This window comes from Musa acuminata, chromosome BXJ3-10, assembly GCF_036884655.1.
Source record: "Musa acuminata AAA Group cultivar baxijiao chromosome BXJ3-10, Cavendish_Baxijiao_AAA, whole genome shotgun sequence".
Taxonomy (NCBI): Eukaryota; Viridiplantae; Streptophyta; class Magnoliopsida; order Zingiberales; family Musaceae; genus Musa; species Musa acuminata.
This window is the reverse complement of record NC_088358.1, coordinates 27,076,977-27,094,874: the sequence shown is the minus strand read 5'-3', so window position 1 is coordinate 27,094,874 and position 17,898 is coordinate 27,076,977. Positions and strand designations below refer to the sequence as shown.

Here is a 17,898-nt window from a genome sequence, read left to right as displayed (position 1 = left end):
TTATATTGTGCCCAGAAGTAATTATTTGCTTATGAATGGCTAATTGAATTCTTGTGTGAAGATAAATATGAATCGAGGATTGTCATGTCACATGCCGAGTATGCAATTGCTATAAATAATTTTAGGATTGTGCTATCATGATATCTGTGCTCTGACCCACTCTGGTTGCAGGTAAGTGGGCTAGGCTGGGCCGGCGTGGATGCAGCAGCTAAGGGCTCAACTCAAGAACGCATGTTACCGAGGCCTAATTGAGTACCAAAGTCCATGAGGATGACTCCTATTGGTCCGCAATCACTGCTGTCGGGATGTTTGTTAGGTGAAGAGGAAAGGATCATACTTCCTGCTTTAATTTAACTCTTCTTCTCGTCATCGCAGGCGGCTGAGGCGAAAACTTATGAGTATAAAACCAACTGGAAAAGCGAGTCGGGATCTTCTGTACGGGTCAGAGCACGCTAACCATAAACTTCTGAAGATGATTTGCTCAAGCGAGTGGGCCCGATATGATCGACGTTTCACCTCATTCCTTGCCTCTAATTGACCGTGGACTTGTAGGCACAGAGGATCGGGCTTCCCTTAGAAATGGAGCTCAAACACGACTCCTCGATCCATGTGTGTGCAGCACGCGCCACGCACTTCTAAGGGGCGAGCGCCGATGAGAAGTAGCCACCCTCCAGAAAACAAATTGTCGGAGGGTGCTTTTCCTACCCGTCGCTACACCTGCATGCCCTGTCCATTGGATATGTCATGGACGTGGTCCACATGGCTATCTAATGACAATGTCGGTAGATGGAACAGAAACGGGTGGGAATGCGTCGTCCCTGGTTTTCCCTGACTCGGTTGCTGTGTGAATGCGTCGTTCTCGAAGGAATCATACGCCTATTGAAACCGACGTGAGTCATCGGGAGACCCCACAACAGTTCGAGTGCGACAAAATGGACAAACAACACAGTGGAATGGCCATTGGTGACTGCGAGAGCCACAGCAAGCAGAAAAAAAGTGTATCAAACGAGATGTTGGCATGTATAAAAGGGCAAGAAAGAAGGGGAGAGAGAGAGAGAGATCACGATCGACTCATTCCGGCGAGTGATTTGAAATCTGATGATGGCGGAGCGGCTCGCTGCTTCTTTCTCCCCTTCCTCCTGCATCCTCCCAGCTGCCTCCAAGCGGACGGCGCAGCCCTCCTCCGCAGCCCTCTCCTTCCTCCCTTCCCCTCGCCGCCTTCAATCCACCTCCTCTTGCTCCCTCCGCCCCGTCCCTTCGCCTCTCCGTCTCTTCCAGGTTTCCCCTCTTCCCCTTTCTTGATTATTGCTTCGATCAAGAAATATAATCTTTATAATCTTTTGATCTGAGCGTCCTCGATCGGATCTTTTCCAGACGGCCGCGATCGGCTCACGCAGGACGTCGTCGGTCGTCGTGTGCGCGGCTTCCGATCCGGCGCAGCTGAGAAGCGCCAGGGAGGACATCAAGGAGCTGCTCAAGACCACTTTCTGCCATCCGATCTTGGTAGGTAGTTTCATTTTGTTATGCTGCCATTTAATTCGTTTCATGTCTTGACCGGGTAATCCAGCCTGTTGGAGTTCTCGAAGCAGTAGCATTCTAATTTGTGGATAGGTTGTTTCATTGATTGGATCCAGGGGATTGGAAGTGAATTAGTTTCTTACTATTCTATGAGGACCCATCGCTACGTTATTAGCAACTAAATTGGGTTCTTAATATAATTATGAGGCCCGAAATGTTTATGATCGGAATGATTTGGTGAAACAGAGAGAGGTCCTACTTATAAGGCAACAGAGAGATGGATAATTAGGCAGATTCATAAAAGGTCGTACTGCTTTAAGATGATGTTTACAAGTTGCAGGAGTATGAAGAAGCGGTGCGGACCAAAGTAGGCTGCTATTACTCAAGGAATAAAGGTGTGATGATACCACGGACACTTGATCTTGACCAAATAGGCATTCAAGAAGGCAGGAGTGGGCCTATATATATAGCCAATGGCAAACACGACAGCTAGAGGCTTTGTGGTGTCGTTCTTCCTAGTAGAATCAGTTTTTGTTGCCTTTACATGAATATTGAATATGGTCACTAGGCATTCTTTTTCTTTAATCTTTAATTTGTGTTTGTCAAGAATGTAGCTCTTGTCGTGCGCGACATAAGAATTCAATTTCTCTGTGTGTTTAGCAAAAAGCACCTGTTTGTGTTCACAATTCTCCATACAAATTCAATTAATCAAATAGTAATTTAGGAGGCTTTTTTATAACTAGTTTGGGTTTATAAAGACCTGACCAAGAAAAAAAAGTCTGTCGTGCTCTGGTGACTAGTAACCACTTATTTTAAGTTTATTGCTTTTATCTTTTCCTTAATCTTTCTTTAAATGATTTTGCTATTGCTAGTGATTGTGAGACTTCAGATAAATGATTTCATGCTTACCTGACAATAATCTCAGTGTTCTAGGATATTTTATTCTTCTACGATAAACTCACCTACAGCTTCTCTCCTTTGTCATTATGTGCTAAACCTATTAATTGGGTCTTCTTCAAGATGCATTAGGCTATATCATGTAAAGAGTCGTGTGATGATTTCATGACCTTACAGGTTCGTCTAGGATGGCATGATGCTGGTACATATGATAAGAATATTGCGGAGTGGCCAAAACGTGGGGGAGCTAATGGAAGCTTACGGTTTGAGATAGAATTGAAACATGCAGCCAACGCTGGTACTGAATATGTTGTATACAAAATTGGAATCTCTGTTTAAATTGAGGGATGCTAACTTGGTACTACCACAGGTCTTGTAAATGCTCTAAAGCTTCTTCAGTCTATTAAGGACAAGTATTCAAGCATTACATATGCAGATTTGTTCCAGTTGGCCAGTGCTACAGCTATTGAGGTTACATTCTTGAACTAGTCGTTTTCCATGTACTAGGTTCTTATGTATTGCATGTGTGTTTTTTTGAACTTCCTTTTGTATCACAGCTCATAGTTATACATTTGTCATCTTGCAGGAGGCTGGTGGTCCCAAAATCCCTATGAAATATGGAAGAGTAGATGTTTCTGGGCCTGAACAGTGCCCAGAAGAGGGGAGACTTCCTGGTGAGATAGCAATTCAAATCTTTTAGATCTCTTTTCAGCCTCTTTATATCATTTTTTTTAACATTCGATCATTATGGGTGACATGGAAAATTTTTTCCCTGCTGATCTCCTTATTATTATTATTATTATTATTATTATTATTATTATTATTATTATTATTATTATTATTATTATTATTATTATTATTATTATTATTATTATTATTATTATTATTATTATTATTATTATTATTATTATTATTATTATTATTATTATTATTATTATTATTATTATTATTATTATTATTATTATTATTATTATTATTATTATTATTATTATTATTATTATTATTATTATTATTATTATTATTATTATTATTATTATTATTATTATTATTATTATTATTATTATTATTATTATTATTATTATTATTATTATTATTATTATTATTATTATTATTATTATTATTATTATTATTATTATTATTATTATTATTATTATTATTATTATTATTATTATTATTATTATTATTATTATTATTATTATTATTATTATTATTATTATTATTATTATTATTATTATTATTATTATTATTATTATTATTATTATTATTATTATTATTATTATTATTATTATTATTATTATTATTATTATTATTATTATTATTATTATTATTATTATTATTATTATTATTATTATTATTATTATTATTATTATTATTATTATTATTATTATTATTATTATTATTATTATTATTATTATTATTATTATTATTATTATTATTATTATTATTATTATTATTATTATTATTATTATTATTATTATTATTATTATTATTATTATTATTATTATTATTATTATTATTATTATTATTATTATTATTATTATTATTATTATTATTATTATTATTATTATTATTATTATTATTATTATTATTATTATTATTATTATTATTATTATTATTATTATTATTATTATTATTATTATTATTATTATTATTATTATTATTATTATTATTATTATTATTATTATTATTATTATTATTATTATTATTATTATTATTATTATTATTATTATTATTATTATTATTTGCTTATAATGGGTTTGTCCATATTTAGGCCATCATACTCAAAATTTGTGAAATGTTTCTGCATTTTGTTTTACTACCCGTATATTCTTTCTTCAGCAAGATGTTGAGTTTTCATATGCTTTCTATATTGAGTCATTGACTATGTTAGTCTAGTTTAGGTTTATAAAATCTAGATGCCCTAATGTATATGCTTTCTATATTGAGTCATCAACTATGTTAGTCTAGCTGAGGTATATGACATCTAGATGTCCTTAAATGTTGAGAAGTTTTTCTTTTGTGAAGTTTTTAGAGCGGAAGTAAGCATATGGCATTTGTAAAATGATTTTAGAGGTAAAGGGAATCTAGTTTGCAGGTGTTTGGTAAGTCTTAGGATCTTAATGTGAACATTCATATCTCAAACAAATCCGAAAGAAGATCTTCTGGTGGATTGTTTAGGTTGCCATAGCCATTTTGTCCATTTATCTTTGCATTGAGATATTTCAGTATGCAATCAAGGTATAAGATAAGATTTAATAAACCTGTTAATTTCAATCAAATACAATTATGAAGTTATTTAATTTTTATTGCGCCTTCATGACAAGGTAGAAAATTGAACGACACCGAGCAATACGAGTCATGCCCTTTGTCTATGAAATGATTTATATAGGTCATTTTATATGTTATGATAATAATTTCAGATAAACTCATGTAAATTTATTTGTTGTATAAACAAGGACATGATTCAGAATAAAGTCAGGTTCTTACGTACTAGGTATCTTAGAACTCTTTAAAATTTTGACTTTCTTTGGCATTGAATTAAAACTTATCCTACCAACTTGTACAAAAGACATTATACTGTATCTCTGCGTGCAGCTTATGATCATCTTCACAATTACCTTAAGACAGAGTTAGTTATAGATTATATTCTGTACATTTCTATGCAAAAAAATGAAGATTTTCATGCTAGATGGTCGATGGACGTTATGAATATTGAATAGGGCGGGTGTATATTCCGTCTATAAAGATTGTGATGATAATGCTCCTCACTAATTTTGTTAAGATCTCTCTTGTCTTCCCAGCATCTTACTTCTACTTTTATGTTTTAGATGCTGGCCCAGCTTCACCAGCTGGTCACCTGCGGAATGTATTCTATAGAATGGGCCTTGACGACAAGGTTTAATCTTTTACGAATTTTTCAACTTGATTTTTCTTGATAATTATTTTCCTGAAAGTTTGTGTTTCTGGCTTCAGGGGATTGTTGCATTATCAGGTGCCCACACGCTTGGGCGTTCCAGACCAGAACGTAGTGGTTGGGGAAAAGCAGAAACCAAGTATACTGTATGTAGTCTCTTCCGTTCTCCATGTTTTATGTGTAACAGTAGATTTGTTAAATTGTTTTTATTTTGTCCAAGGTGAGATTATGTAGGAAGTTTCTGCACATCATTAATTAATATTGTTTGGTATAATGAAATGATTCAATGGTTTATTTACTTATCACCTTGGTTGATAGAAAGATGGACCTGGTGCACCTGGTGGACAATCATGGACGGTGCAATGGTTAAAATTTGACAATAGTTACTTCAGAGTAAGTTTGTTTCGACTTGTGTCAGATGTGCCGTGCTGAGCTTTTCAGCAAATTGAACTTGGATTGTCCAAACCCTTGTAGGATATCAAACAAGGAAAAGATGAAGATCTGCTAATCTTGCCCACAGATGCTGTTTTGTTTGAAGACTCACATTTTAAGGTATGACACACAAAAAAAAGACTTTGCACGATCCCTGCAGGGGGGTTGGGGGGGGGCGGGGGATCCGAGTCATAACTTGCTTTATTGTTGTCAACACCATGCACGATTTCAGGTCTATGCTGAGAAATATGCGGAGGATGAAGATGCATTTTTCAAGGATTATGCTGAAGCTCATGCTAAACTCAGCAATCTAGGTGCCAAATTTAACCCTCCCGAGGTTAGATAGACCATCCGAGTTAAAAATGCACTAGATATTTCTCTCATTTATGCCTCTGTCACAAATTTTATTTAATGCAGTAGTAGATTTTATTGTTCAGGGGATCTCGATGAATGATGATGATGATTCCAACAAGACGGTAACAACACGGAAGCCATTCGTTGCAGCAGCATCGCATTCTGATGAGGTCTTGATCTTAGCTATTTTATTTTCTTTGAAACATTGGCTCAGGCATATAAAGATACGCAGAACTGCTTGAAAAGAAATTTTCATTTATGTTACTTTTGTGGCTTGCAGGATTAAAATACATTACGAGTACTGCGCTCGCTTCTACCTCTTTCGTAGCTCAATCGAATCGAAGTTTAAAGTTTAAACTTGCAGACGTGACTATGAAAATTGGAGTTAAAAGATGATTTTATTATGTTTGAACTGCAGAGAGTCCATCTCATCTCCTCTACTTGAAGATTGCATATTAGTTTAATCAAACTAGCGTGACTATTTGTAACTCGTGTGAAAAATTTTTGTTTCACGAATATATATTAGTGAATAAATTCACCATTTGGCGCCATCTATTATAATCGTATCCGCGAATATATTACTTGTTTGTGGACATAGGGGCAGTTGCGCTTCTGGATGAGATGATGAGGAGACCATGAACCTATATGCATTAGGAAATTGAACACGAAATCTGAGTTTTGAAGATTACCATCACTACTTTGGCCTTCTTTCTTTGTCAAGGAAAATGGACGCACGTACTCCAATTGCGTCTTACACCGCCAACAAAGGAAAACCCTCCATTCCTGACATAGATGACGTACCGTACCTCCGATTTACATACCTGCAATTTCTTACCAAGTGGGAGGCTAAAGGCTTTGAGCATTCACTCCCCCCCTCCCCCTCTTACAACTCGATAAACGTATGCTCTGTCTTCGGGTGAAGCCAATGTTCGTAGCTACTCAAGACCTCACTTACAACGAGATTCCCCCCGTAATTGACACTATTGCGCATTATTAAGACTTCTACTCAACTGAATAGTAACACACGAATGCACAGACTAATAGCAGGTAACATTTGATGATGCAGAGTGCAGACTAATAGCAGCTTAACACCCAAAAGGTTGCTAATTATTTACCTCTTTATAATCTATCCAGTAAATGTTTCGGAAACAGACTAAAGGTTGAGCTCTATATACATGATAGGTATAACAAATAAAACAAATGCCCCAAAGCACCAGTTTCATTAACAAACATCAGCGCTGCACATGCCAGCATAAGGCGAACAAAAGCGACTCACATGTTACAGTGTACCCTTCACAGCTCATAGAGAAATCCATCAGCCAAATCGGATCTCAGCTTTTTCCATTATCTCTCAGTCACACGGACACATACTCTTTCTTCCTTGAAGCACAAAAAAAGAATGACAAGTCAGTCACTAATACTCATTTCGAACCATAAGTCATAATATAATAATTTCATGCTCTTCTTCTGGCTTATAATACATGGATGGAAAGGAATTAAAGTACAAAATAACTATCTACAACTATGACCATCAAGATTTTAAGTATATATATACCGAGATTTTTCATATAAATTATGATCAATTCCAGTATTCTGCCTGATAAACATAACAAACATGAATTATAAAAACGAACAGATCAGCTTAAAATACGCACTCCATGGAACATTAACTTCATGCACAGTTGATACTAAAAAAACCGAACAGAATAGCTTAATGCACTTCGATGAATGTTAACTCCATATTCATAGTAGATATCCCCCTGTATACGATGACTAGGGTCTATGAATTTAACAGAGGATTCTTCTTAATCATGATCGATTCCAGTATCCTGTTTAATAATACATCAGATATAAAAATGAAGAGAGTTATCTTTGATGTACTTCATAAATTGTTAACCTCTATATCCAGTTATCCACAGTTGGTTGATAAACAACTTTTATATAATGACTGCTACATGCATGCATGAAATTGCAGGCTTCGATCCAGTTACTAGAAGACCAAGCAAGAACAATTTTAAGCAGCATCTAATTGTCCGACTCTCAATCTCTAAATTAACAATTCCTTATCTGGAAGAATATTGAGAAAACGAATTAACCAAAACATCAAAGCAGTACATGCTAGAAGAAAATTGTGTACCTTCGCTACACGCACACATCAAATTCCCACTCTCTGGAGGAGTACAGGCGCTCCTTCCACACGAGCATCTTTTGGGAACGCAATCCCATGTCCTTTTTCTCGAGCTTATCGTAGTCTATGCACCCAATAAGCAGATTCACCTCGTATGACAAGCCTTCGGGAAACATTGAAGCCCCTAAGATCTTCTTCCCATTCGGCACGTAGCAGTCATGACTAACGTGCCCATAAGAAGGGAAATCAAGCTCCACAATTGGATCCTTGGGAAACAAGGATCCTATGTAGACCTCGAAGTTGGCCAAGGTACACAAGTAAACCTGCACGTTGGCAGCCCAACATTCAAGATCAAGATCAAATGCCATGAGGGCACGACCATAGCATAGCTGCTCGATCTGACTGATACACTGGTCCCAGCCATAGTAACCATATCTGGGATACGCCTCGGAGTACTCGTCGATCAAGTGGCTAACTAGGGTTTTGAGCACGATGCAGCACACGAAATTCAAAGTAGTGATGAGCTCGATCCCCTTCACCTGAAACTGCATCTCCTTCTCCATGATCGCGAAGATGTCAGAGAGTGCAGCAGACAACAGTTGGTTCACCCGAGACCAGACGGCGGCTCTCCGGGTCTCGAGATCCGGCTCCACCTTCGCCTTCTTCGATGGGGCAAGAATAGAGGAGGCGGATTCCCCTCGCATCAAAGACTCCCAAACCCTGATTTTCTCCTCCTTTCCCCGCTCCGCTTCGCCGGATTCCTTGCCGTCGCTCGGCTCCACGGGTCCGGCGCCAGCGCTCCCAGGCTGCCGACCGGGGAAAAGACAGGCAGCGAGGCGGAATCCGAGAGAGAGGCCAAGCGGGGAGCGGGAGGGGCTCATGGGCGGAGAATCTGGAGTCAGATGGCGGTGGGAGAGGAGCAGCAGTAGCAGCAGCAGAAGCAGCGGCAAAGGCGGCGGAAGCAGCGGCAGTAGCAGTATCGGAGGGACGAAGAGCCTGATACGGGGCGGCGCGGAGACTCCATGGATGTGGGAAGCAGCGAGTCGAGCTATACTACGAGGGATAGTCGGAAGAGTCGAAAGCGGGCCGCAATATTCTAGCAGGGCCGAACCGAACACCGTTACGCTCCACTGGTACAAACAAAGGGTTCTTATCGTGTCCTGTCGAGTAGCGTGTCGCGCACGCAGAATACCTCTCCTGAACCTGCCGGTACCAATATAGAGAGCTTCGCCACTCGATTGACATCAGGGGACACAAACAATGCAATAGAACCACACGATTGACACCAGGATCTAAATTAAACGACGCTGATTAATCAAAGGATATAATTTTTTTTCTTTTCATTTTGACGTAATAATCAAAGGACACTAACAAAGATTTCATATCAATAAGCACAAGTGGATGTCCGTTTCAGTTGTGGCAAGCAAGTTGTGGCAAGTTTCATTCGTATAACTCAATATGTACCAATATTTTAAAAAAAAGAAAATGGATGAGATTACGAAGAACCAGCTCATCTAAAGTGAGAACAGATGCTTGCAAAAATATGATCAGGATTATAACAAAAATGGCAATCACTTCCAGTACAGAATGGATGTAATAAATCCAAGTATAATATGCTGCGATGCATACAAGAAAAGGTGTCTGACCATGTTTTCGAGAGGAAGATTAATGCTTGACTAGGCTATAGGTATATTAAGGCTGATGACCAAAAGTAACCTAAAAAAGAATTAAAATCTCAAGTCCAAAACAGAAAGAAAACAATTGTGAAAGGAAAGTACAAAAAAAAAAAAGAATGAAGCTAGCGCATCCCTCGCATTCAATTTGCACAAGCAGCATTAGCTCATATCGGCAATCCAACTATCAACCTGATTGACATTCTGTCTGTTTCAAAATTTTGTAGGGAGGATATGGTATTAATCTTCCGGTTGTGGCTGCAGCTAGTCACATTTAATGTTTCTGTAAATCCTTCTCACGAATAGAGTAGAGCCAAGATAACCCACAGCACCTGAATTTTTAACAGAAAGTCAGAGAGCTCAAAACTTATGGAAGAACACTTTGCAAATATCAGAATATTGGAGAAACTTACCACACAGTATTCCTAATCCCAAACAAAACATTAAGGTGTAGCCAAAGTAGAAGCTAGTCTGGAAAAACCCTGACATCTTGGTCTTCACATAGTAGTAATATACAGAGTAAAGGTATACATAGACAGCTGTTGAGGCAGCAGAAAGGAATGAAGTCCACTGCCAGTGATAGTTCTCAGCATTCAACAAAAAGTATGTGCCAACTATGGTCACACAAATGGTCACAATTATGAGGATCAGAAAAACAAGTAGCATAAACCCATACACATAATATACCTGCCCAAGAGACATTCAAAGCGATTGGTTAGTTGCGTACAATCTTTAATTCTGCGCATGCATGATTTTTTCAGTTACCGAAACCTAGAGATGCCTCAGAACATCAAGACTGGTTAGCACCAAATAAAAATCTCCTTCAGAACAATGACGACAAAAATTTTAAAACTCCCAAAGGCAACCATTAATTGAAAATAATTTAAAGAACTACATAACCACAGAATCATCATATTCTCAATGGCCATATCAAAACCCAATAACTAGAAACCATGGTGAGTGTAACTTTACGCCAAAAAAAATGATGCAATTTACCTTGTAATTCCAGAATGATGTGAAGACAAAGTACATCTCAATGAAGATACTACCAAATGGAAGCAATCCTCCCATAAGTGACACAACAGAAGGTGTAAGATACCATTTCTTCTCAGGGATAGGACGAGGAATGGTCTTCACACGGCATGGGTTGTTTGGTGCACCACTCCAGTTCCTACCAACAACAGTGCCTAGAAGTGTCAATGGAAAGGAGATGAAAGCCCATAATATGAACACAACCACCATTGTCCCAAATGGAATAGCTGCTAGTGATCCATAAAATATAGCGATTGTGTTAAGCATGAAGCCAATCCCAAAGCACAAAAATGGAAACAATGATGCTGCGAGGATCATTGCCTTTATCCAACTTTTACCTGACAATGAACCAGAAACACTATTTAGAGGCATGACTATACAGTGAAAAAGATAAAGACTTATCTTTTTAGAAATTCTTTTTTTTTGTCTCAATCTGCAGTGACATAATGGAAGCTTCTTAATCTCAGGTCACATTATTGAACTAAAAAAGTACATATTCCAAATAAAACTAAACGATCGTTTGAGAGGAATCATACCACCATTACGTGAGTAAAGTCCACCACTGACATAGCCCGAAATAAATGAGGTAAGAGCATAGCACACTATAAAAGTGGTAACAATAGCTCCTCGCCTGGCCAATAAATAATTGATTGATAGTAAGCAGGGGGAAAAGGTTATAGTACAGGTGCAAAAGACTAAAGATAAAAAAAAAAAAACTGTGGATAAAATATTACATCGTAACAAACAACTAATGATTCATGTTAGCAGAGAAATAACCATATATGTCAATGATGATCCACACTGATAGTGGAAGACACAGATGGTTCTACAATAACAAAGTTTACATGCAAGATGCAAATGCAAACACTAAAAGCTAAAACATTTGCACCACGGACATATTTGAGCTTCGATAAGAATCCTATTCCAAATGGAAACTCATGTTATATTTCATGTACCAGCTTCTGACACCAATGATATGTTTCTCTGCAGGCAATCAAAGATAGATAAACATATGAAGACCCTGATACCGGACCAACACAAGTTAAGAGTGAATTATTCATTTGGACAACTAAGCAACCATAATTCAAGAAAATGTAACTAATGAACCAGCAGCACAGTCAGTAACTTGATCTATTCGAACATCGAAAAGTTTCAAGTTGAATCATCTTACCATACAAGTATATTTTGGTTTTGCTAAGTCATGAAGTATTTTATGGTTTGGAGTCTTTGGATTATGAATGCAAAGTGTCACTGAGCAGGTCAAATGGTTGCCTTCACAAATTGTAGCAACGCCAACATATAACCCCAGAAAGCTCTTAAGTATATTACCTTATAAATACATCATAAAAGGAAACAAGCACAAATGGAGGCACCAATGGCCATCTCCATGATGGAGCAATAACCATACAGTGGTAGTGTGTGATGCTCTATGGTAACTTCCAAGGACCAATAGAGAAAATAGAGGTGAGAAAAGACATTAGAACTTGAACAAGACATGAGCCATCTTTTCCATTCACTTCAGTGGTTATTACAAAAATCAGACAATTCTCTGTGACCTCATATATGATCTACAATAGATTAAAGGAATCAAAATCTTATATTGTCCGATGGGAAATGAAGTTGTGCTTATAAATATTTCATATGTAAGCTCAGTGTTGAACCACCAGTGATGTGTAATAGCAGTTGCTTTGCTGGATACTGCATATCACCACGTTGGATCAATAATTAACAGAGACTCTAATTAGCAAGTAAGACGTGTCTATACGTACCCAATGTATAATGTTCCAATAATTGCCAACAAAATTACTAGAAGAACAAGCATTGCCAGCTGAGCACCAGTACCAACAAGAGCTGAAATAAGAACCAGCCTGCGTGGAGGTCGAAAGACATCACCATGAACAAGTTTCCATCCAGATTCTTCACTAACATCTCTTTCCTAACAAGAATCAGACCATATAAAGATCTAAGTTAGCTGACAGGACAATGACTTAAGCAAGTCACACCAGAAATGGTGAAAGAAGAGAATGCTCAAGGTAAATTCTGTACTTTGAAAAAACATAGCAAGTAATTACCAGAGTCTCAAGATCATCATCTTCACGCGCATATTTTGCATAGTCATTTCTGAGAGTCCTCATCAATATCATTGATACCAGGCCAGTGAGGAAAATAACCATCATGAAAGAATTGAAGATAGAGAACCAGTGAATCTGTAAAGGCACAAAATATCGTTATCGTGAGGCAGAAAATTTTTGATAATTCAAACTTTTCAATAACTACCAACAAGGATTTAGATACTTGCGCTGAGATCTTATTGGACCAAAACATAAACAGTATGCCTAGATAAACCAAAAAAGAGGTGATATGATTTGTTTAATATGTCATTAGTGGCTGCCAATCGACACATCCATATACAGTATGGAGTTGCTTATATACCATGGTGTCTGAAACTAAGATAACCAGAGTACTTAGATCTATGACGTCATAAAGGATGGAACAATTACAATAACATTACAAGAAAAAGAGCCATTTTGCAGGTACGAAAAAATATACATGATAAATAACTCAGAACTACATCACCTGGTGTTCAAAGAAAGGGTAATCCAAATAAACTTCAAAACGGCGAGAAAATGCCACATCAGTTGGCAACCATTTGACTGAATATGTCATATCCAATTTCATCCCAACTTCCAGAAGTTTAGGACTTTCTTGAGTGAGATTGACATGAATAATCTGCAAGAAAGAAACACAGAGAACAAATGATATCAGTAATGCTTTCAACAAAAGTACCCCTCCCCGAACACAAAAGAAAGGGCCCTGGATGTATTGATGTCATATGGCTATAAAAGACCACTTACCTGATTTCCATTGTGTTGGATGACAATGTTTTTGTGTGTGTAAAGATAATGCTTATCTTTGTTGTTTTTATCACTCTCTCCAACAAAACCTAATTAGAAATACAAATATTCTATATCAACAACATATGAAGTCTCATCCAAGATCAGAAGCAAACAGGAGGCAGGAACATACCCCACAACGGCAAGTCATCTAGACATGGCTCCAAACAACAAAGAGAGAAAAGTAATTAGGTAAAGGATAAGTAATTAACCAAAAAAATATGAAAAATCGCCGGATGTAGATAAGCATATATAAGAAGAATGCAAAATCGTTTTCAAATGCAGGATAACATACCAAATAAAGAAATAAAGAATTTAAGTAATTTACCAATGAAAAATTCAAACCAATATGAGTTCTCTATAGCACTTGTGAATTGCGCAACTTTTGCGTCATCAAGCTCAAGAGCACAAATGGAGCCTTTTTCAACATTGCCTAGCATTTCAATATTCAGAAATTTGATATTATCAATGACTGTCGATAATGGAAATGACTGTCACATACAATGTAATAGTTTGCATAAGACATGCAAAATTTGGTAAAGAGAAGTGTTTACGTTGAAACTTTATCTGGATCTGGCTGTCAATCAGTTCATTTCCACCGAGGACCTCCCCTAGCCCACCCCACTTGTGTGCAAGGTTCTTAGATGGATGACAAAATGGAAGGCTGTAATAATTATATGTCTCTTGAGGGTTATTGTAAGGGCCAACCTTGTTTACCCAGAGAGTAACCGGGTCTTCAGCTTGGTACTGCATGTGAATTGTTAACATGTGAGAACCATGATAAACAGATAAATAATTTTGCTGGTATAATTTCTAGCCCAGCAAAGAACCTAGTGATAAAAACTGACTTTTATTCACAGAATAAAAGATGAAGTAATAATCCCACATTATTTTCTAGGAGATACAAGAAAAAAATTGGAAATAGATAAAGCCTATATTGGTACTATATATCATATAACATGGCGATAATAAATCATTCATTCATGCAGAGACAATCGGCCAAACAAGTGATATATCACCCCTTCACACACACATATATGCCTATCAAATTCTCTACTGGTACCCCAACCTTCCAACACATCATATATACCTCCTCAGAAATTCTGGATGTACAACTCAAGAGAACACAAATATATGTGCATCGTCCCTACATGCGAGAAATACCATATGAAAACTTGCAGCTAAGTTTTACCAAGCAAAACTTAATGGTTGATAAACAAATTGCTATTCTACTCCATTTTTGAAGAACTTGTTGGCAATCTGTACTTATGCTCCCCACACTTCTGTACCTATCTCAAAGCAACCTAAACTTCAAAATTGGTTATCTAAAGTCACAAGATTATTTGAGCAACTTCAAAAGGCAGGTTAGAGATTCATGCCCAAGAGAAAGGGAAACATCTGCGAGCATCTTTCAAATACATGTTTTCGCCGCAAGCAGAACCACTTCAATCTTTTGCAGCAAATAAATCATAGGAGAAGATAAAACAAACAAGATTTAAAGCTCTTAATGGGGAGAGTAGATTATCCAGTTATCCAACTAAAAGGAAAAAAGTAACAAGTTGATGGAGGTGAAACATAAAGCTAGCTTAATTATCAGTTTTAAAAGAAATAGAAAGAGAGACACTAGATAAAAGTCGCATTAACAATTAGCTTATTCTAAACTTTTTGCACAAGTAATATATAAATTATATAGGAATTTTCCAAATGAAATTTTCCGAGCATGATTGTTGATGACAATGCATTAATTGACAGGAGAAAAACTACGAAAAATTTTAAACTAGAATTATAAACGAAGTTTAATAACTTTCTAGGCTAAAAATAAGAGCAAACAGGGCATGTTGTCTTTGAGAATTAAATTCCATAAGAAGTCCCCAATTTGTCCTTGGCAACATTATTGAAAATAAAACTTGGGATTTGTAAATTCCAACCTATTTTTGTGATTTTATTTGGAGATTTCATGCATTTTCTTTTACTCTGTGATCCAAATTCAGTGATATGAGAAGAATCCAAGGTAGGCATACAGAGTACATATCATGTGGCATTGCAAGCTGGAGGAAGTCACATCTAAGTAGCTGATACCAGATTTATAGTACACGTTGTTCCTGCACAACATTACACGGAACATTATCCTAACCTCGATAATTTGGCAAGTGTGAGACATGAACCGCCAATTCATCATAAAATCGAAGATATGCAACAAGAAGTTACAGTCGGTGTCTTAAATGAAACATGGCAAGGTAGACTATAAGCAACTTTATCCAAAGCACTAATGCTTTCCAGCGAAATTCAATTACTAATAACCTATATCGGGAATCAAGAATCAAGAACTCGCCATTATTAAGCTATGACAAGAAACCACGTGTAAGGATAGAGATGCTGCACATTCTAAACGGATTTGTCTTGTAAACGGGATCCAATATGTGGAAATCAAGAAAGGCTCCATGGGATAGTAACCTTCGCACCTGATTCCAACTCAGACAGACGGTCGACAGGCAGCATCAGTACACGCTGAAATTACCATATGTTCTGGCCACGTAACACGATAAATCACTAACGAAGAAGCCAAATCCAGAAATAATTCATTCTTGACAAAAGTAACCTAATCTTGATACCAACCCAACGACCAGTTCAAGAACTCATCGGAAAGAATCCTAAGTCCTGATCTACACCGGAATCAGGAGACCAAGAAACCCTAATCGATCATCGGATCCCGCTGTATCAACGCACCAGCCCCATTCACATCACAAAACTCGAAAGAATGAAATCTAGAAAAGGAAAGATGAAACGGAACACTAAGATCGACGGACCGGGATGGGGATCAGGGAGGCAAGATGCGTACCTTGTGGTCGGACTCGGAGGCGGAAGCTGACGCGGCGAGGAAGAGGAGGAGGAAGAGGTGGAAAGCGGCGGGGAGGGAAGAGAGAGATCGAGCGCCGGAAAGCATCGCCGCTGCCGGATCTGAACGCGCGGTGGCGGAGAGGAGGGAGTCTCTAAATGCTCGTAACGGAGGACGAAACCGAGCCTCTGCTTCTGGGGGCATTCTATGAATTAATAGCATATGATGCGGGAAGGAAGCAGTGGTGTGTGATGTCGTGAGGCCCCCATTGCGAGATTCGATTCGAGTACATGGGTTAGGGTTGGGTCCGATCAAGATCGTTGATATTGCCGGACCACGTTCGATCTAGATTGGATAAAGAAATCTGAGGTAATTATAGGTTATTCCTATAATTAATTATCTTTAGCATCTTAAATTTTATATTTTTAAAATTTATATTAAAAAAATATTTAATAATTTTTTCTCACATCGTTAACTCCGATGGAAATATCGTAAGATTTACCACTGAATATATCTCATTTTAGTTTACCACTGAATACATACGTTATTTTCATCAACAGAATTGATGACGTAAGGAGAAACGAGATTAAATGTTTCACTTTCGTAAGTATAAGAATTTCAATATAATTTTTAAAAATATATGGATCGAGATATTAAATATAACTAATTATATTGGATAATATACAGTTACTTCGAAACCTGTTTTAAAAAAAAAAAAAAAAAAAAAAAAAAAAAAAAAAACCAATCATGCATCAAAATTACCTTTTTTTATTATTTTTAGCGCCATTTTAATATTTTTAATCAATTGAATGCATTTTTCTTACCTTTTAACCATGAAAGTTCTGATGTACCTATTAATATCATCTTAATCTGACTTACGATAGGGGCACTAAAATTGAATCTGATCCAAAATAAGTATTTAGAATTGTATTATCGAATCCAACTGATGAAGTTTAAGTGGACCCAATGGGTTGTCGTTATAATTGAATGATTGATTGATGATGTGGTAATTAGGTGTAGCATTTCAGCAGTTTGCTATCGACGGTTAAATTAGTTAAAATCTGCATCTGAGATATTCTCATTCTTATACGGACTAACAATGATGATAGAAAGGTGTACGTACGTGAATGAAAACTAATCAAACAAAATTCGAGCTTTAATGGTTTGATAAGTGTCTCTTATACATCATGGAGATGTTTGATTAAATATGTGTATTGAAA

At 36.9% G+C, this 17,898-nt stretch overlaps 3 protein-coding genes across 3 annotated transcripts; 1 reads left to right on the top strand and 2 right to left on the bottom strand.

Annotated features, from left to right (window-relative positions):
- Positions 1-946: 946 nt before the first annotated feature.
- LOC135651616 (probable L-ascorbate peroxidase 6, chloroplastic/mitochondrial) lies at positions 947-6,666 on the top strand. Its single transcript, XM_065171831.1, has 12 exons — positions 947-1,278; positions 1,375-1,503; positions 2,593-2,713; positions 2,786-2,886; positions 3,002-3,089; positions 5,244-5,311; positions 5,389-5,475; positions 5,648-5,722; positions 5,804-5,881; positions 5,994-6,098; positions 6,199-6,285; positions 6,396-6,666. The coding sequence occupies exons 1-12, from the start codon at positions 1,099-1,101 to the stop codon at positions 6,399-6,401; spliced, it is 1,125 nt and encodes a 374-aa protein (XP_065027903.1). The 5' UTR covers positions 947-1,098; the 3' UTR covers positions 6,402-6,666.
- A 547-nt stretch (positions 6,667-7,213) lies between these two features.
- LOC135651101 (serine hydroxymethyltransferase 6-like) lies at positions 7,214-9,382 on the bottom strand. Its single transcript, XM_065170895.1, has 2 exons — positions 8,253-9,382; positions 7,214-7,495 (listed from the first exon to the last, which is right to left on the bottom strand). The coding sequence occupies exon 1, from the start codon at positions 9,122-9,124 to the stop codon at positions 8,258-8,260; it is 867 nt and encodes a 288-aa protein (XP_065026967.1). The 5' UTR covers positions 9,125-9,382; the 3' UTR covers positions 7,214-7,495; positions 8,253-8,257.
- A 394-nt stretch (positions 9,383-9,776) lies between these two features.
- LOC135651097 (transmembrane 9 superfamily member 1-like) lies at positions 9,777-16,897 on the bottom strand. Its single transcript, XM_065170891.1, has 12 exons — positions 16,682-16,897; positions 14,397-14,589; positions 14,171-14,275; positions 13,976-13,993; positions 13,804-13,892; positions 13,526-13,678; positions 13,021-13,155; positions 12,718-12,884; positions 11,485-11,579; positions 10,913-11,286; positions 10,330-10,603; positions 9,777-10,248 (listed from the first exon to the last, which is right to left on the bottom strand). Exons 1-12 carry the CDS (start codon positions 16,880-16,882, stop codon positions 10,181-10,183), a joined length of 1,872 nt encoding a protein of 623 aa, XP_065026963.1. The 5' UTR covers positions 16,883-16,897; the 3' UTR covers positions 9,777-10,180.
- Positions 16,898-17,898: the final 1,001 nt, after the last annotated feature.

Coding starts and splice junctions, on each gene's coding strand:
- LOC135651616 (XM_065171831.1), top strand. CDS start 1,099: ATGATGGCGGAGCGGCTCGCTGCTTCTTTCTCCCCTTCCTCCTGCATC. Junction 3,090..5,243: donor AGAAGAGGGGAGACTTCCTG/GTGAGATAGCAA, acceptor TTTATGTTTTAG/ATGCTGGCCCAGCTTCACCA. Junction 5,476..5,647: donor AAGCAGAAACCAAGTATACT/GTATGTAGTCTC, acceptor CTTGGTTGATAG/AAAGATGGACCTGGTGCACC.
- LOC135651097 (XM_065170891.1), bottom strand. CDS start 16,882: ATGCCCCCAGAAGCAGAGGCTCGGTTTCGTCCTCCGTTACGAGCATTT. Junction 14,590..16,681: donor CCTCCGAGTCCGACCACAAG/GTACGCATCTTG, acceptor ATTCACATGCAG/TACCAAGCTGAAGACCCGGT. Junction 13,679..13,803: donor TCCAACACAATGGAAATCAG/GTAAGTGGTCTT, acceptor TCTTTCTTGCAG/ATTATTCATGTCAATCTCAC.
- LOC135651101 (XM_065170895.1), bottom strand. CDS start 9,124: ATGAGCCCCTCCCGCTCCCCGCTTGGCCTCTCTCTCGGATTCCGCCTC.